At 41.7% G+C, this 20,896-nt stretch overlaps 1 protein-coding gene across 2 annotated transcripts in view; it reads left to right on the top strand.

Annotated features, from left to right (window-relative positions):
• The first annotated feature begins 6,111 nt into the window (after positions 1-6,111).
• LOC111262076 (uncharacterized) overlaps positions 6,112-20,896 on the top strand; it is a 120,760-nt gene continuing 105,975 nt past the window's right edge. Inside the window, exons 1-2 of one of the 2 annotated variants that reach the window (XM_086968955.1) lie at positions 6,112-6,234; positions 16,633-17,241. In XM_086968955.1, the coding sequence (XP_086825081.1) occupies positions 16,959-17,241 (283 nt within the window). In that variant the 5' untranslated portion in view covers positions 6,112-6,234; positions 16,633-16,958. Of the gene's footprint in view, positions 6,878-16,632; positions 17,242-20,896 lie in introns of both variants that reach the window. The other variant, XM_022836057.2, reaches the window with a different exon arrangement.

The raw sequence follows: 20,896 nt of genomic DNA, 5'->3' as shown, positions 1-20,896 counted from the left end.
ACCGGAACGGCATGTAAGTTGACATAAGTAAGTAAAGGATCTACTGTCTTAACAAGTACACGAAACATAATTCAGGACAACAAGGTCTGTACTCTAGTCGACTACAATTTACTACTAGGTTATTGAGGTGATACATCAGTATAAAGTGTTATGCTTGAGTTACTGCTATTAAAAGCGAACCAGAATCATTGGACATTAAGCGTAGCCAAGATACGAGATAACTATTTCTTTTATAATGACGGCATACAGCTCCTAAAGATACTTTTATGAATTTAATCGAATCTAAAAAAAGCAGCGACATCGTTAACAATAAGCAAAAACATTAAGTCGTCATGGTTGGTGATTGAGACACTGTTCATAGCTTTCGACAGTTTGTTCCGAGCATGAAACGACCCCGGCGTTAAATCCATACCACGTTACATATTTTTAAGCAAACCCACTGCACCATTACGTAGACGCGTTTGCCGATTGAAGTCTGCCACTAATTGAATGCAGAACAGATAATTACAAATCTAGGCCAAATCGTCGTCACCCGTTTTCAGTAAGCCGTTCAACTACAAGCCAAATGCGAGTACTACAAATAGAACCCAATACTAAACCAAATGCTGATGGCAATAATAAACAGAAATACTGTGTTATGAGCTAAGATCAAGATAGCCATGATATAGTAGAAAATTGTTTACTTGCCTAAAGTCTCGTTTTATGCAGACGTAGTTAGCAGTATCTAGCTCTCCGAGCCTACATTCACCCCATAGAAACTGCATGATATATTTGTTTCTGCTTGTGAGCGTCTTTTACGTTTCATTCAGTGGGCCTAGTTCGCCCACACATGTAGTACATGATAATAGCATTTAGGTTGTTCGACGTATTAACCAACCAGCTGGCTGCTGAGCTGCGCGACACTGAAATCGTTAGCTCGACGAAGGAGACGTGACCGCGGCCCTCCTAGCATGGTGCTTTCTGGCGCCACCGCTGGAATAAGAAAGAACCAGTAGGAACCAAGAAGTCGGTCGGGAATGACCCAATTGGGGCTTTGCCAGTTAGTCAGTTAGCGTGTCTTCCTAGCGTGCGTCGGCGGGCGGAGTGCTTCATCAAAAAAGCGATAATGGAAGCGCGCCATCGCGTTCACCAGCCATCGATCGGCTTTAGCCGGGTCGAAGGAAGGCTCGCGAAGACTCGCAAAAGCCTTAGGACCATCGGCGTCCTCCGGGGCACACATAAGGAACTACTTGTGCCTCACGAAGCGCCGCTGCCGCAAAGAAAAACATGGAGGCCTGCTGCATCCCCCACGGGGATGTATAGACATACGTACATTCGGACGTACAAAACAAGCTGCAAGCAGCTATTGGTCGGCCTTCTCGCTTACCGCCTGCTGGGTACTGATGGGACAGCGTTGTAGGCCACCTGTGCCTTTTCTCTTTTTCCCCGCTTCTCTGGCGCAGCATTGACTCATAAGGTTCAGGATAAGTCAGGCCGCTTGACCGGTGGCTGGATAGCACACTCACCACTAATTAACATTATCCTACAGCGGAATCCCATGCCTGTAAGGCACAAGTGCGCGGCTTACTCCCGCCGGTGATATTGAAACAGTGGGCTAGTCGCTTGCAGTATATATGTTCACATTTACTATATATATCCCCTGATTGCTTAGCAATATATATAAGTTGGCCTAAATATATTATCGTCATCGTTTCAAGGTAGATTTTTGACACGATTTCACTCCTATTTTGTTCAAATACGAACACATCGTTAAATATGGCTTTAAAGGCGTTCAAATTAATCAGTCAGAAGGAAAATAAAGGGAAAAATTACATTTTTTCACAGTCTCCTAGGCTGGGACTAAGAAAAAATTAATGCCCGAAAAGCCCATAGCTGAGTGACGTAAGGTTCGTAACGGTTCGCAAAGGTTCGTACTAATCAACCTTAGGGTCTCAGCTAGGCCAGTGATCTTACATGCATCTCAAGGGACAGACTAATTATTAACTAGCAAGCCTTATCTAAAGCACTCGTTCGTTTTACCGTCGTTACCCAGTTATTTAGTAAGTCTATGATATAGTCAACAGGCTGTGCGTATATCTTCTGAAGAAAAAATGTGTTCTACAATAGCTTTATCTAGGTTTACATCATCTATCCCTTTGTGAACTTAGACATGTTGACGGTGTAAGCACTGTTTCTGTATAAAAAGATAGAACTTCTCAGCGGTGTGTACCCCTTATACTTCATAACTCTCTAAGATACTATAACGAAATTCAGTAGACTATATAGGATAATGTCAAAATAACTATATGAGAACGCGTAAATATCTAAATTCAATATCAGACATGTCGCCGAATAAATTGTCGACCGGTTTACACAAAGTTTAATTATAGGGTTTCACTGTTCTAAAAAGCTACTCCACTGCCAGAAGCAGTTAATGATACCTGTTGTTTATGGAATCGTTATGAGAAATCCTCAAGTATGACCCTAACAAGATCGAAAACAAAAAGACCGATTTTGCACAGTTTTTAAAATGTTTATGTAAGCTCCAGGCGCTAGATACCCACATATTGGTATATATATATATATATATATAAATCTTTTAGGTGTAGCCTCGACATCAAAATACAAAGTGTAGACTAATAATGTAATTTTGTATAAACTGTAGAGAGGGCAAATCTTCACGGCATTTTTCATCGTTTACGGAGGCACAGTTCAAGCTTAAATCGGTGCGCTCGATCCTGTGCTATTCGAGTGCTCTTCGACACTGTTTTGTTTTTACTAATTACATATATTATAGTATATCAGCAAATCCCATCCGTCCATAGAGCGAAAATATTACATTAGTATCTAATCGAGCATTATTACTTAACGAAATATAATTAGACAATGAAGTGCATTTGCCCTCACTTTTCAGTTGTGCTCTAAGAGTTGAGGTTTTGGATAACTACGAAAAACAAACGAGAAAAGTAAAATAAGGCACTTCCTAGTAAGGAGGGCTGAGAATAGATTCATATACAATCTAAAGTTTTCTGCTCTTTGTTTTTTTCATTTTTTCCTACGCTTTTACGTTCGGTATAGTGAAAAGATGTCGCTCGACTATCAACAATCGTTCGACAAGGTCAACAAAAGGTTCGACAAAAATATCTTCTATTAGGAAAACGTTCGTGCCGCTTCGTTCATTTTGGTGATCATTTTTAAAAAATTCGAGCTTTAGTAAAACAGATGGAACCTCTGGCATCTGTTTATGGGAATAAATTCGAGTATTTAGAATCGTTCTCTTCGCGCATCAAACCACATCAACGTCCTCCGCTACACAACGACTTAACAGACCAACCTGTTATCGGTATAAAATTTTAGTATACCTCTTTACTATCGTCGAAATATGTGGAGTGTTAGTATGATCACTCTTGCAGTGGTCCGATTTTTTTTCATTCGTCTCTTCTTAATGAGTCGCAGTGTAGGATCGTATTTGCTTTGCCTTGCCCGCTTGTCTTTTCCATTCAGCAGAGGCACGACCCTAATAAACTAGAAAAATCATTTAAGAACAATGTTTCTGTATGCCGTTTTTTGTGTGTAACCTTTGCTGCTACGTTTATACGTTTTCAAAAAGAGTGTAAGTGTCACATTCGTCCCTTTCTGCAACTTTGTGGGTGTGTGTTTGATACGATTGGCTCTGTCCGCGGAAGGAGTCTGTAGTATCCGATCTGAAAGTTTCGCATTAGTACAATTCAATAAGTTACGATGTACCATGATAGTTTAGGACTAGCACTGCCTATGAAATCACTGCCGCTTTATCCTACTAAATGACTGTTTGGACGATTCTAGTTTCGCTTAACACAGAAGCCTACGAAGTTCAAGTGGTTGAAATTTATTTCCCGAGTTGAATACACGCACACAGGTAAAGGTAGCTAAAAAATAAGGAATACAGATTTCCGAGAAGGGGAATAAGCCGAAAAGACCGCACACGCGGTGTGCAGGTCTTATTTTGTGCGTGGCTCAGACGTTCTCGAGTCCGATCGGCGACTGCGAAAAAGTGTATTAATACAACATGATAAAATCAACAAATGCTCAACAGGGTAATCTCAGCGAGGCTAGCCGAAGTACCATTGTAGTCTATTAACTGGTCTCTATATTTGGCTATCTACGACATTTTTCCGAAGCCTTTCCTGAATGTGTATAACGAAGAAAAATAGAAGAAACATATTTATTTGACTAATTAATATATCAGCGACCGCTAACCTAAACAAAGAATTATTTCGAACGAGTGATTTTTGTTTCCGTAAAAATTAATCTGAGTTATTAGCTTAGTAAAAGCTCATGGGAAGCGCTTGAATTTGATATCAGGGCGCAATATGAAGTGCGTCATTAGATATGCTAGAAATATACTTTTAAGCTTTTACGGGATAGCTATTTTCATATTTACGAGCTTTGCTCGTATTGAAGATTGTAACATATTGCTAACTAAAAGCTCAGTGTAGACAATTTGATAGAAAAGTTGGCTTGAGTCTACTTCGCAACGCGTGACTTAGCAGCCGTAATTCTACCGCTCACGATTGCGTACGTATGTTGTTAAATAAAGATCAAGATGCACTCTGACAAATGGGGTTCGACGAATGTCAATCGAAGCTTTGTGAGCTTCGTACCGGCCTTGGCGACCGAATACGCCCTTCAATTGGGACTGATATCTATCTGTGTAGATTTATTAGACTTGCCCTGTTGATACTCTTGAGAGATGTTGTCTCACTAACAATGCTGGAAAGGTTCGTAAATGACATGAATATAACACAGACGTGGGGTATCGTAATTCATTCCGTTTTTGGGTAAACGTTCGTAAAGGAAACGCATCCAATTTGGCCCGAAAAGTGCATTTGGCCAAACTGTAAGCCAAATTGAGTCGTGGCATATCATTGTGGGGTGAAAATCCTCCTAGTCTTCCTTACTGGCTGTTCCCAAACAAACGAGAAATCTGAGCCGATGAAGTCGTATTGGTCATTTGATTTACAGAGACAAAAGCCGGCCGTCTGCAGTGACAATATTTGATGAGACGACACAAGTAATTCAATATTACTCTTATCTTCTCGGACACGCTAGTAAATGTTGTGTGCTTTGGAAGTCAGGATACTGTTTCACATGAAATAGCTCAATAATGCGCTATTACATAGTTGTTTATACTCTTTCGACCCTTCAGAGCATGGGTGCTAAAGACATCAGTATAGACGTGTATTTTTTTTGTTAATGTTTTACACACAGCTACATTGTCCACTACGTGCCATTACCTTAGGCCGGCTTGTTACGACTCTATACTTGAAGGCGGCATGAAGTCGACGATAGGAACGAGGCGAGTGTAGACAAGTGATCTTGTGTTGCCTATGTAAGGAGACATCTAAAATTCCTATACTCACAAAGCGTAACGTACTCACAACGCTCGTTTCTGAGACGACGACGTCGTCCGCACTGGATGATCTACGCGCCACGTACATCTGCGTTGCGCTATTTATGATCATATTTTGTGTTTCACAGATCACTTTAATATCGCTATCCGAATATTTTTTCTAAACTAACAACAATAGTCTAGCATTCGAACTATGAATGAGTTGAGGAGTGAATAATTACTATCCGCCAATGTCAACCCGTTGCCGTTATTACCTTGTCTAGCATTCCAAGCGTCTAATTTGTAAATGCTCTATTGCTGTCTTTCGTCCTTTGCTACTTCGTATCGCATTTTTTCTCCCTTCACTATATTAGCAACAGCCTCGATTGCACTACTACAGCGTTAATGTAGGAGCAAAGCGAGTTGGGGCAAGCAGAGGGCGAGTTAAAACCCCTTCGCCCTCCCTATCGTTGCCACTTCGTTTCCTTCCTAGCTACAGCAGTGCCTTTCTCTGAAGCGTACCGGTACGGGGGGGGCTGTGTCCAACTTATAGGGGCCGTAGCTGGCTGCTGCTACGCGGGTTTCCGGTTTTCCCATACACGTCCATTCCCATTTTCCGGTGTTCCTGCGAGGCCACTGTTCGACGATTTCAGCGCCCTCACCATCCAGTACCGGCAACAGCACTGTTCGCTTTGATTTCCCTTTCCCAATTACCTTCACCCTCGCCACTTCATTCTTGGGCATGGTGCTCCGTCGGGCACAACAGACGGGTGCTGTCCCTTACGCGGACGGGCGATCTTCAAGAGTGACTTCGGTTTGTCGCTGTTTCTTGGACATTCTTTACGTTATTCAGATGATCGTGAGGACTGCTTCTGCTATGCTAAGTAAGCCCATGTGATTGATTACTGCAGACGTAAAGAGTAGTTGAGCGTCCTTACTGTGTTGTCTTTACCTGGGTAGTAGTGATTTGTCGTCAAGCTGGAATCCTTTGGAAAACTCTTCATGGATGGTATTAGCGCGCGGATTGTGTTAAAATACACGTGACGTTTTCCCAAGCCGTCTAATTGCTTTGGACGTACTGTTGATAATTATTTATTGTGGTCATTTAGTACTAGTGGTGTTATTCTTGTGTTAAATGATGGTATCAGCGTTAGCGAACTGTATCGGTGGAAAACGAAGCAAAATTATTGCATTGTTAAATTTGCGCGCTCTAATAATAGACTGACAGGCGTGAATTACGCTGTGTAATGTCGGGCTATTAGTGGGTAGCGTGTATAAAGCGTGTATAAACAACAGTCTACTATCGTCGTGTCTGAGTGTACTCTGGATTTTTTTCTGGCTTCGTTCAGGTGTTTAATGTTGTTCGATACCGTAATTGCTTGTTTACTCGAGTTCACGCCTAACGGATATGTGGTGTAATTGTGACGTTGGACTTCACTGCCAAATAGCCCATACGTTTCGAATGTGAAGCGCCGGGTAGCGTGGACACTACAGAATCCGCTGCACATGTCTGATCAGCCAGTATATGTATGTATGTGCTTCGTACATCATGGCAACCTTAAATACAAATAAAATATCTAATAAGAACCCCGCTATGCGCCACAACAACAAATGAATAAATGTTACAGCAGTGACGCTTTTGCTTCTATAGAAGAATCAAAAGTCTTTTCCTTTTATCCGCAGTCATTTGTCGTATTGTTGACGCTGCTCGTCTTAAGTTGACTATCGTAAGATCAGCTGCACATATAAAATACATAACGTTAAGCACACACGTAATTAAGCACAAAAGCTATATGATGGTTGTCATTTGTACGAGAAACGCGGAAATGGTAGCGGAAAAATGTGCGTACACTTTCCTGACCTCCTTATCAATGAAGGCTAGTGCCGTTTCTTTATGCTACTGCCATTGTCTCAGCTATTCTAGACCTCGTTCCAATTATTCCTATATGACTGGTAATTATCTGCCCCACAAAAACTTGTCAGCGCGCGTCGACGACTCAGGACCTAGAATGAAACGTCTGGAGCAGGCAATGCAGTCCCGAGCCTAAACGTATTGAATTAGTTACCGCTTCACCGAAGTATAGCCTTTATCTTATGTGCTGTTCATTTACGACGATGTTTGCATCCGGCCTATACTGGCGTCAACGATCACCTGCGTACGTTGTTATTACTATTGCTATTCGCGGGCAGACTTCGTCTATTTATAGTTCGCAGTTCAGACTCTGACTGCAATGAAAATAATCAATAACGGCTAGTTCAACGGGAATGAAAAACGATCAAGGGTACGTTTGAAAGAAAAAAAATTGCGATTCGATCTCGCTAGGTCCTCCACTATCAAAGGGTGGGCGTCCTTCACCTCTTTCGTTTCTTCAAAGGCCTCTCTTCATCCTCGTTATTTATTTTTTTTTTTTTTTCGTTTTTCTTGAGCGTTTGCTGCTTGTTGTCTGTCTATTGCCACCACCGCTGCCGCTGCCGCCAGCGTCACTATAACTTCCTCAAGATGGCATTATCAGACGATTAGTCAGCGAGTCCGGCACGCCATGTTCCCCGCTACAGAAGAGGTCTCCATCAAAAAGTGGTAGTCGAAATTGGCGACAATCTCAACGACTGCAACCATATCAACGACAATGTTTTCATTCGTTCATCTTCAGCTTTCCGACTGCGTCAGGTGCCGCTGCTCCTGTTTCTATTGCTATTAGATGAGGGCTGTCACGATAGCGTAACTGTGAAGTGCCTGGAGTACGACTTCGGGATTTGTGACAAAAAAGAAGGGCCAAAATAGCGTTGCAATCGCAGTCTTTCTTGTGTGCATTTTTGTTACTTGACTCTTTTCTTGATACTCTCACCTGTGTTGATTATGCTTTGGTCCCCTCGGATCGTCGTTCTTCTGCGCCTGGTCATGCACTTTTTTCTTATTATCTTGTTTATTATTATTATTATCCCTGTATCTTTCCTTTTATTTCTGCCTGACTTCCTCTGCTTGGCTGTTGATCTATGTGAGCGTATCCCAGGTCGCTGGCCATCAGCGTCGGTCCGGTTCCGCGTTGCTGAAGTGTCCCGTTAGAAAAGCGGCGGTAGCTAGAGACAACAAGCGCAGGAGCAGAAGCTGCTACAACTGCTACGTTAATTGGCTCGAAGGAGAAGAAGAGGCAATAAGCGATGGAAAGCATGCGGCTATCCGCTTGCATTGTCGGCGTCCAATTAAATAACAGAGCGTTATTTGTAGTGTTGGTATAAAAGATCCTAGGACCGCTAGCTTCTGCCTCGATTCCGCTGCAATAGCCACAGTGAACAAAGCCAAAACTAGCAGCAGACATCTTCGCAGCACGCTAGTGATGACTACAGATGGCTGGCAGGGGGCAAGGTCGTCTCTGCCATAGGCACTTCGGAGTGGTGGCACACATAACAAGCAGCTAACAACTGCAACGGCATCGGCGACGGGCTACTGACTGGGATAGACAGACAGACAGATGGGCAGACGCGCATCGCCCAGTAGAGCTACACGTTACCTGCAAGCATTCTCCGCCAACTTATCGTGTCGCTGTTGTTGTTGTTGTTGTTGCTGCAACCGTATCGGCACTGAAGTCTCTAGCGTCGCAAACCCTAACGCAGCCCTTCAATCTGACATGGCCTTTTAAACATCTATATACGCATCTGACCCTATTCTAGGACAGATTATATGCAAGTACGTTGTTCGCTTGGCTGTTAGAAACTCATTCGATGTCAGCAGGTATTGCTGGTAGTGACGATTGTCGAAACTTTGAGTTGGCGCCATCATGTCTCTGAAACTGTATCGTTTATCTCTGTGAAATTTGGTCATACATGCCCAAGCGACGAAACGGGCCGGGTGGCTAGGTAGCAAAGAATCTTCTCCAAACTAAAATCTAGGATCTTTTTTAATAATAATATTTTGTACATACAAGACAAAGAGTTGTTTAGGATGATCTAGCAGAAAAAAAATTTACGTCGTTTCTAAGTACTGGCCGTGTGGCAGTGTACTCTTACGAAAGGCATTCAATTTTTGTTGGTCAACATTTTGTCTATCGATTATATTGGGTCGTTTCAATCAGCCCGCGGCCTTCGTGCAATTATACAGCCTTTTTCAGTAGCTTGTTTTAAAATGCTTCATACACTTCGCTTGCCGACGAAATGGTTGACATCGAATCCGAAATTTCTATTGTAACACCAAAGAAATTTTTCACCATTCCTATATTTAAGGTAGAAGCTATTTAAGCTATAGTTCAGCCGAAAATCTATAGGGGCACCTTGTTAATAGGAGACGGCACTCTCTAATTCTTCTAATTTTCTAATTCAGGCATCTGTCCGTACATATATTGCCCCTACACTGCAAATAACCTGTTTTCCAATCTACATGGAAATGTAGTTTACAAATTTTAAAAAAATCCGTATTTTTTAAGTAGAATCCTAAAAAGTCGCCCGCACTTAGAGTCTTTCTTGGTGCACAGAAGCAATCGTAAACGGTATGGCTATCATTTGTTAGCTCTGCAAAGACTTTCAAAGCGGCATGTCAAGTCTCCATCCAATAGAGCCTGTAGTTAATAGCAGTCTGCTTCTTGTGGCCGTCCAGGCGTAGTCTTCTATGACTCACCTAGAAATATCCAACTCTAAGGCTTTAGGCCCAATTCCGGCAAATAATGTAAAACATAATTCATTTCATTTCAATTTCCTCGCAAGGAATCTCTTACCTGCCACCTGATCTTTCATCTTTTTTCCACTGGGACAGCACTAACGTGTTGGACGCGCAAATTTGCAGATCTATTGCTTAATCACAGAAGAAAACAATTAGCAATGACGGGGCCAGTAAATGTCTAATGAAGAAAGTTTCAATCGAAACGACTAAATAGAAAAAGACAGATAGAAAAGTTGCCGAAATCACTCTTTGATGAACCACCAAAAAATATCAACGTATAATTTGCCGATTGTTGTTACTTCTATTGCAGTTGCGACTCTCAGAGCTTGCTTTCCTTGCATCATAAACGCCTGAACGCGAAGATAGATGCGTAACTGAATGCAAAAAGATAGCACGTAGCAACAAAACGGTATGAAGCAGCGTCCATTTAAGCGGTAACTTAAGTTAGTTCGAGCTGATCAACAGCCACAAGTTTCAAATGAACCTGTATTACTATATTGTATAGATGTGCTATTTGAGGCAGTCAGTTGTAATAGCAAAATTTATTCGCTATTAGATGTGGTCAGGTAGGCCAACTACTTTATGTACAATTCCGGCAACCCCCATTACCCTCGCCTTCGACATCAGGTTAAGTATAATCGTTATACATAGACAGTACGGACTTGCGCACCGTGTCCAACGCCTTTGTGGAGATCCCGCTTGTTAATTTATTCGCCGTCTATGGTGGACATCAGCAAGACTTGAAAGGATGAATTCCATTTTATACTAAGATTATCACTATTGAGGACCTTTTGTGATAACACTGTTAGATGTACTTATAGTCGAGAACGAGAGTTTAGGACAACAGGAGGTGCTGCTATCGTAAATTATACTTGCAAAGAGACAATACGATAAATAGAGGAGCAAAGCGCTTCTCCATTAAGGGCAGAACAATACAACTAAATGACGAAAGAAAATATCTACTCGTTATAGTCTTAAAAATTCTATGAAAGTTAACCTGTTGTCAAATGTTTTTTCGAATTCGTTTGTGTCATGCACAAAGACGCTACAAGACCAACCTATGCTTCTTCTCGGGCAGGAATTCAATAAGTTCCAATTTTAAGTGCCCTATGGCTGTGCCATAATATCGATATCTGTATATTTATGAGGAAATAGCACAGTGCTTTATATAGCCTGCTCGTATGGGAAAAACCGCGCATCGTACTCGTCTATAGAAGAATACGGGATTAGTTGCGTCGGTATCAGCCCTGCCTGAAGGACAGAAGCATGATCGTGAGTAAGCTAGTATATCAACATAAAAGGATTGAAGGATCTACTAAAGGTGGATCGCGCTATCTCGCAAATAGCCGTATCATTGCTTTGTTCATGGCTGGTTTCGGAGTATAGTAGACGATCAGTGGTTAATCGGGTTTCTTTATGACACCCTAAGCCGTTGCTACTCATTAAATGGTCCATGTAATTGAAGAGAATGGCCGAGTTAATAACAGTAAGGCTAGCCTTGTAGGCTTTTTCAGAACGCTAGGACCGAAACAGTGGACCAACACGTTCCCCTGTTATATCGTAACCCTATTCACTTCCTCGTCATATAAGTACTGGATACCTAGAGCACCAATGGCTCAGTTTTATCGTACAAGGATAAACTGCATTTTTGCAACGTACGTCAGTAAGGCAGGGCTTTTTCAAAGCATATTGCGAAACCGTGTACGATACGTACTACGTGTCCTGAACCTACTTCAATGAACCCCTTGTTGTTAGTATGAGTTCTTGATACGAATCTTTAAAAAAATCAATTAAGGATAAAAATGAGCTATGTTGAATATATTGTTACTGGAACACACGCATTCCGTGCTCCCGACACCATTCAGTCAGATCGATTTCATCATATATCATGTAGGAGACTGAATAGTCACAACTCCGTGGCGATTTAACTCAGAATTCAGTGACAAGAAGAGAGGCTTTTTCTCTATTCGGACGTAAATAATCAGATCTCCCCCATGCGGGAGAATAGTAAAATATGTTACAGTAGCTTGAGCGCACACTGATGAATCATCCGGTAGAACTAATGTAAACGTTACAGTTAAGAATGGCTATGTTAATCTGAATGTGTCGATCGGTCTGTGCATCGACTTATACGTACGCGGTTGCCGTACTAAGGCAGCTCGTGTGGGGAGCGAACGTTACTGGCTTTGAAACTGTTTACAGACCGCTTCTATCTGGTTGCCGCTTTCCATTTGCACGTTAGCGAATGTCTGGCCTCTTTGCTCGAGTCCATATACCACTACACTATCTGATTAAAGAATCTTGGCCATTCATTTCCCCACCCCGTCAATGTTGCCTTGTGGCTGTTCGTTCTATTTGACATGTTATTGTTGCGGCGGCCGCTGCCATCGCCGTTATTTTGTCTCGACCTGGCCGTTATGCCAAAGGTGCTGGTTGCTATTCTGCAAAGAGGAAAAAAGGTAAACTACCACATAGATTGTCTGCAATAAATGACTTACATGCAGTGAAGAACTGCTTAGATGTAAATTGATTACACATCCAACTTGCTTCTCATTGAATTAGTCAGTAAAATACTTCTTGCTTCGTTCCATCTATCGTCTATGGCTTTACGTCGCTCAGCAGCCAACGACTGTAATGAGCCCGTTAGTGCCCGGGCTTAGCATTGATTGCTACATCGTGTCTCCGTATTTCGTATAAATGTCTATTTGTGTGTGTGTGGCTCTCTTGTCGATGGTCGACGAACGCAGACACCAACAAAAGGGTATTTGCTTTAGCCGTCGTCGTCCCAGGAAAATGACGGCGGCATTAGCGAAAAACGGAAAAAGACGTTCGTAACTGTGACAGCGACATGACGAAGCGACCTGACTGCTGACTCCTCGGATCGGATACCTCTCGCCCGCTGTCCAGTTTCCATATGACATGACGCCAACTGATTTTTCGAAAGCACATCGGTTAACTATGTTATTAATCACATCATGAAGTAGGCCTAATTAAAATAGGTCAGTGGCTAAAGTGGTAAAATAGGTCATAGGATACATACGACTGTACTTAAATATAGAGCGTAAGCTAATATTGTTTCTTAAGTAGAATCGTATGGGCTGTGTGTCTAATGATATTAATATAGGGTAATAGGTGTGGACTTACGAGTAGCAGGAGGTAAGCGTTCGGCAGAGAAACAGTCCCTGTAGTAGCTCCGTAGGTAACGTGTTTGCCTTCTAAGGGGTCTTGGTTGGAGACGGGACGTAGACACACGGTTTATTTCGTGCTGGAGAAACCCAGCCAGCTCGTGGAATGCCTTGCGGGGTAAAGTACCGAATGTAAAATTCGAAACATTTAAGTTCCGTCAGGGCGCTGCATACAGCCATTGACTATGTCATATTGTTCAGGATTTTTGTGTTCTCTAGAGGTGTAAGACTAAGCAATCTGATTTCGGGATGCGTGGACTAATACGAAGACTACCATCGTAATTGCTGCCTTCTGAAATCAACCTTATATATTTCCTATTAATAAATGAAATTCTGCAGCCAAAGCACGATATAAGACCGAAAAGCAGTGCTAACACGTATTATCGAAGGGAATAAATTAGAGGCAGACATGCAGAGAAACTTTGCTAATGTTGATAATCAACAAGTTGTTGATAGAAAAAAAACTGTTTACAGCCGACCCAGCAAGGCAAGCAACATGATCGAAACTAGTAAAACCTAGACAACCGATATCTGGACGAGAAAGTTAGAAAACACGTAGACACGTAATATATTAGGCTAACTCAGTAACACGTGCCAACAGCCATACATGCGTTAAGCGTTAAAACCCAGCTGCTTTATCCAAGGGGAACCCAGAGAAATTTGTAGGAAATCATTATAGCTTCATGTATTATTTTATGTGTCGCCAATTAGGAAATCGCAGCAGTGAAGAAGAGCCGTGTAGACGATGGTGCTATCATTGCTAATTATCGCTAATGTTATTATTGTCCGCGTCACTACGATGACGACCAAATTGATTTTCAGCACTCTCTCCACATATAATTAAAAATGAAAGCGTCAAATTGTATTTTTTCCATCAGTTAGTAGATAAAAAAAAATACATGTTGCAGGTTTCATGTCCAAATTCGCCATCGGGCACTGCATCGAAAACCTTAGTGGCCGTATAAATTATATTTACCTGTAGTCTCAAATACGCTTACGTGTACGACATACGCAATTCTATAACGAAACACATTGAAGCAGACTTGAGGTTGTGCACAGAAGTAATCGAGGTCAAAGACTGAGCCATTATGGGATATAGTGTTTAATTATTTTGAATAGTTTAAGTATCGATTATACGGTTCATCATTACAGCCAATCATATTGTTTTTCATCCTATTTTAGTTGCTACTGCCATCGGGCGTATTCATTTAGACTAATATGTGCTGTTCTCCGACCCCTTACACGGCCTCATGTCCACAAATAGTAAGAAAATGTTTTTTTAACCGGTTTTTTAATCAAGCCGCGTATGCCTATGCGGTAGGCCGTCAAATGTTTGGTCACTTGTATAAGTGTAGACTGCGATTCTGAGGTTCAATAATCGACGACAACCGGCTTACGTTCGAAATAGATTTATTGTCTTTCATTGCAGCTGTCACCCGGACTATTAGAAAGCATGATTTATAGACAAAGAGTACGCAGCACGATACAAAACCGAAATAAAAAACATGGTGCAAATGAATATATACTCGTGTATCTGTTTAGAAACTGTAAAACAATAGCCCACGGACGTCTACCTATAAACAGCCCAACTGCCACGGAAAGTAAGTGCTTCATATCAACAATAGGACGAGTATCGGCCACATTTTAGAAGGCCCTTCTTTGGGGGTGTTTCTTCACAATGAATGTGCCTGCGCCGGCGAATGACGCTATGAAAGGACGACCTTCACGGATCTCCTGAATCATTGAATGTTTATCGATCTATCGGTCATCAAATTCTCCTTGTTGACCGTCCCGTGACGTCGAGATCTTCGGCTCATTCTGATGGCACACTGCATTTAGCAAGTCGAGAATTTGTTTGCGGTCCTCTTAGCTGGAACCCATCATATGCCTTCACCCGGAACAGAGGGAATAGCACCAGTACCGCTTATTGCATAAAGTAGAATGAAAACCGATGTGGCATTGCTTCCACACAAAAACTCACTTCCCATGCCCGTATTTCACTGGATAATTTGCATACATTAATTAAGATCGCCGTTGCCAGCATTTGTTTGAAATCAGTAAACTGGACCATAATTATTCCGATTTAGGATAATTTTTTGTCATATATTAAATACTTATTGATATGACGTCCGCTTTAATTAAATATAAAAAGAATAAAAGATTAAATAATTTGCCTTGCACAGATTTATATATAGTAAAAATTTATCGCCCATTCTTAAGATAGAGCTGTTTCTATCGTCCATACAATGGCTTTTCCATTTCTTCAAAATTACAGTAAATAAGCATACGATGAATCGCTTCGCAGACTCTCTCTCGTACCCTATGGCCCGTAAACTATCAGTGATACAATATTTCAAATCAATATTTTATCCTCGTTCGCTCACAGACTACTCTAAGCATGGGAAAGTTAGCATATGCCATATTCTGCCTCATACAATATATCTAAACTGAAGAATTTGCTGAGGGTACACGTTCCATTAACGTGTTCAGTCCCATATAGTCCGGTATCTAGTCACGTGGGGGCAAAAAGAAGCCAATCTAACGCGCGCCATAACATTTGCCTCATGTCCCCTCGGGTCCACCCGCATGCTATTTATGGAGCGCGAAGTACAGAGCTTGAAAATAATTTTTTTAGCACTGTGTAACGTTGTAAAAAATGCCTATTATAGCACTTTTTCTAGTGCCTATTGTGCATGAACCCTAGCAACCAGAAGGAGAAGCCTTCGGCCTTTTTTACATCATCGCAAAGGAAGTATTTATGCTTACCATAAACTCATAGAATTTTAGGTAATATATTTATATATATTATAAGAAAGATAAGTAAAGGTACTTCTCGACCAGAGCAGTTTTTTTTTAGATTTAATAAATCAATAAAGTAACGTTTATTTACTAAGTTCGATACAAATTTGTAACAGACGATTACCCTTCCGACACACAAATGTGGCTGACGGATGCTTCTAGCAAATGATCTCAGCCTGTCAATATGTACGCTGCATGACATTAAATCTATTGCAACGTTCGATCTTCGTGAAGATTTCATGATCATTTATTTTAAATATATAGAATAAATAAGCATGCATTTGCGACTCGCCTTTTATAATGTTCTCAGCTTTTTTCAATGTATAAACTAGTCCTCGGAATCACCCGTTCAGTACTCGCTCCAACTGGAGCGGGCCTTGTAGGAGCTCTAAGTTCTTCCAGTAAACTTATGAAGCGGCATGTTAACCTTATGCCAGGGTAACCTTTTTCCAGCGCTGAAATTTGAACTAACGATGGCCGCAGGGCCATGGGCGCATAATTCCCTAATCGATCTGGTATTAAGTACGCAGCTTTATCTAAAAGTTCATTCGTTGTAGATTTTGATTTCTGTACGTTAGTTCGCAACTGGTGGCTAATTCTCTGTGCCTGTCTGTCTGTTGTTACTTTCGATATCTCTATGCTTGCAGGCTTCAAATGCTAATACATCAGTTCTTTCAATGGCTACTCGACTTGCGTTGCCACGATGTTGGACATCCCTAAGGAGTCCGTGCTGCTGGCGGTGAACTCACCTTTGGCCTAATGCGGCGTTTCCACCCAGCGAGAGGCCAACGCAACAGGCCAACCCTCACCATCTAGTGGCTGTTGAATTTGCGGCAACAGCAACGTGATCAGGCCTCACCCACTTGATTCCAGCATCTGTAAAAGGCAGGTGTCGACAACGGTCAATTCGCGTGCTCGAGCGACAGGAGAACTAAGCGGCGCTGAGGTTTATCAGTACCTAATCACGAACGAAATGGCTTCAGCAGGCTTAGCAACACTGGTGTTATCTTCATCGTCTGAAGGCGCATACAATTCGTCATCGACGATTTTACAACGCAAGGTCGAGAGTCAGCCTGACTCGAACGCCGACGCTAATTATAATGACAACATCTATAGAAGTAGTAAAAGACGAGACGCAACTACGTGTAACAGCAGAAATCGAAGCGTGACATTGTATTGTTCTCTGGCGCACGTGCTCTGCGGAATTCTACTGCTTATCGCTAAAATGCATTATCTCAACGCGTCTGCCGTTTCGGGTGAGTATACTAGCCATTCAGCATATATATGTGTGTATAGAACCGGTTTATGAGCTTGCCTCGGTCAATTCTCCGAAAGTGTAAGCACTGTCGATGACCGAAATGGGCCAACATAAAAACTTCATAATAATTTTTAGCCTACTATTCATATGAGGCAATACGTGACGATGTGGACGGGCATGTACGAAATCGCATAGACACGATCCATATCTAAGTCTAGATATAACACAATGGGTTTTAAAAGTGAATTTTTATCGCTGCCTCTACCGCCCAGGATAACATAAGGCGTCCTATTTAGTAACAAGCTTCAGGTACGTGCGCGAGTGCCTTTTAATACTTTATTACATAACGCATTGTTAGTTAAATTGGCTTGCATGTGTCGACATCTGGACGCTGGTCCGAGATCTAAAATCGACGCTAGACCATACTGAAAATTTTACTGCAACAGAAAAAAAACAGAAGCGTCATTTGCAATTCGTGACGCCAAACGACAATTCATACCATTGTCCTTTGTGAAAATGAAAAGTAGCCACAGATCGTCCACGATCAGTAAAATCATCATCAAAAATAAACGCCAAATCATTTTTGAAGCGCCACTACCAGAAGCTATTGAAACAATGACAAAAACGTGATCTAAATAGACATTTTCTGGTGGCCAAAATCTGTGCCCACCCAATGGGAGTTCAGCCTGCAGATGTGGTAACTCTGGTAAGTTGAGAATGGTCCTGTAAGACGCTGGCCAGACCTGTGTCCGTAACTGACCCAAAAGTGCTCAAAACGTAGTAGACGGACAGGCGGTTACGTGCCTACCTTAAACAAAAGCAATACATATTATACTGCAGCATATATTTTATCGTTTATGTGCGAAATGAAGCGATAATGATTATTTGGTTTGCTTTCTTAGACGTAAAGGATCACCGCTTGAAGACACGTTTTCGTTTGTTTATACGAAAACGGGTAGAAGAAAAAAACACGTTGTTGATTATGCGTTCCGTTTGTTGAATAATCATACATTATTTATATGCAACGCGAGCAAATCGAGTGGCATATATAACCAGAACAGTTATTCATTGTTGTTTATCTATAATTCATTGTATATGAAATAAATATTTTGAAAATATTCGGAGATGTCGTCCAAAGATTTTTCAAATCGTTGATCCGTGCTTCATGCGTACAGGCCGTGCATTAATTCATCAGACGCAGTGATCGGATCCCCGTAGGAAATATGTTACCTCTATTTTCAGCAACGTATTCTCTGTTAGTATAATATACACCGTGCAGCCTTCTGCTATTATTATTATTTCCATTATTCTAGTACTCTGAGAGGCCCTTGCACGTTATCGACCCAATATACAGACAATGGTGACAGAGACTTGGACGATTATACTAAACATTGATACAGAATATTCGATAACCTGATTTCATAACGACCTTTCTTTCCAAACAGTTTACCTCGCCGTTATTCTCTATTGCTGTGAGTATGCAACAATTTACGAGAATCTAGCTTTACATAGAGTGTCTCGCGCCAAAGGCCTAAATCCAGGCAAAAGGACTATGGTCAAACTCAGCAGCAAACAGACACCGGCCGACTCTATTGAGCAAAGCAAATAAAAACTAAGTTAAAATCATGTTTTTTTCATCGACGTCAGCAACACTCAGCGCAGCTCTACAAACGCTGTTGGGTTAGGGGCACTACACTTGCCGTGGTATTGAGCTAGAGTAATATTGAGTGAACGCACTATACATCGTGTTTTTTTTTTCTGTTAGCTTCCCTGTTTTTGTGGTATTATCTTTTTATCATCTTTTTTTTTTTGTCATACACATCTTTATCGTGCAATGAACGCGACTATGGCCGAGTGGCAACGGGCCGCAGGGAACAGGCAAGGGGGGGGCAGTAATAGGAATCCCACGGATTTGGTTGCTCCACGCCGTTGAGATCATCTCAGCTACGTATCAGATTCCGCTTCCCGAATGGGTCGCGACAGACAGAACGGTGGGGTCATCTGTTACGTTAATGGCATGGGGACTTTGGCAGCGAATGGCTACGACATGGCCGATAATTCGTACCGAAGATAGGTTACTGTTGCCACAGTAAGTGCTATGCGACCATCTAAGTGACAGGTAGCCCTTTCAGACCCCACTATGCTGCGATAGAAGACTGCGCAAAAGAGCACAGAAAACGGAAAGCAAGAAAGTGGGATAGGAAACAAGCCTAATACTTAAGATCTTAATGGTCGCATGTTGTACGAGCAGGTGAAATCGCCTTACGATGCCTAGTGGTTTGACCTACTGCGTTGATAGCGGACAGGACTTTGTATAGGCCTAGCTTTACCAGGTGTATATACATACAATTGCACACACGAACGAATGCAGGCCGAGTTTCTACAAATTTGTCAAATAATTTTTCATACTAACTATTCGAGGCGAACAGTACACATCAAAATAGAAATGTATACTTATAATGTTGCATATTGCTTTTACGATCCCTTGCAATGAGTTATCACGCAATTATACGTATAGGCTGGTATTGAGAATATATTTTTACTCTCCAACTTTATAGTGCACAACTGGAGCAAAGCTAAGTAATGGGTTTAAAATGATTAACGCCACTCACTCTGACGGTGCTACTTATGAGTTATTAGGACGCTCCTCGTTTGGCTTAAATAGCCCTTTTGCAAAAAATAATAATGGAATGAACCAATGGAAGTCGTATTTCGCACTTCACTAAAATACCTATTTTGCCAGAAGGGAAGTATTGCTGCTACAGTTAAGAATTAATATGCGATCGATAGTAGGTAGTAGTCCAAGATCCTAGACCACGGGGGCCAAACGCAGTTTAATTGGGCCAGCAACTGACGGTTGTTTCACTCAGGCGCAAAAGCCAGGACACTCGCACTGCAAATAAAGGACGACGTGACAATTTATGGTGTACCCCATTACATTCATATGACTTCGTGCGGCCTGCGCAGTTGACGTCTACGCAAACGGGATGAAGAGCAATAAACGTTAATACCATTGGACCTCTTATTTTGCTAGGACTGTTCACACTGGACCAACAAGAACAGTGGCAAAACAAAAATCCTCGGAGACGGTCAGACAATTTTCGGTGGATAGATATCGTAATAAGATCGACTGCGATGACACTTTTCCCAGTATGTCCCACTTTGGAAGAATCTGTCCATTCATCTCTGCGAGGCACTTCTGACACAACATCGATCCTTCTATACGCGTATTCTTTTTTCGTCTCTCTTTATCTGATTGACATCGTCCATGTTGGAGATCAAGTGCATCAAGGGACCATAGTAGAGAAAACGTAGCTAATTCTATCTTGCACAAGCTAGTACAACAACCATGCAGACGAAAACTATTTTTCTATCACGTGTTATTGGCCGACTTCTTGCATTGGCAAACTATATATTCTGGACTATTACCCTCACCTCAAAGTTTAGTTGTTAGGCAGTATTCCAAAAAAAACATCGATGCATTATCTAATTGCCTATAGCTATACAGGGTGGGCATGCATATGCAAAACAGCTGCTCTTACTCAGTCCGACTGTTTAATGTGTCCAGCCTTACATGGAATAACTTTTTGGCGAAACTTCTATTTAGCTACGTTATTCCTTTTCGATGCGGGTACCTTTGATCCAGTATATAT

This window comes from Varroa jacobsoni, unplaced genomic scaffold, assembly GCF_002532875.2.
Source record: "Varroa jacobsoni isolate VJ856 unplaced genomic scaffold, vjacob_1.0 scaffold_626, whole genome shotgun sequence".
NCBI classification, from domain to species: Eukaryota; Metazoa; Arthropoda; class Arachnida; order Mesostigmata; family Varroidae; genus Varroa; species Varroa jacobsoni.
This window is presented reverse-complemented; position numbering and strand designations above follow the sequence as displayed.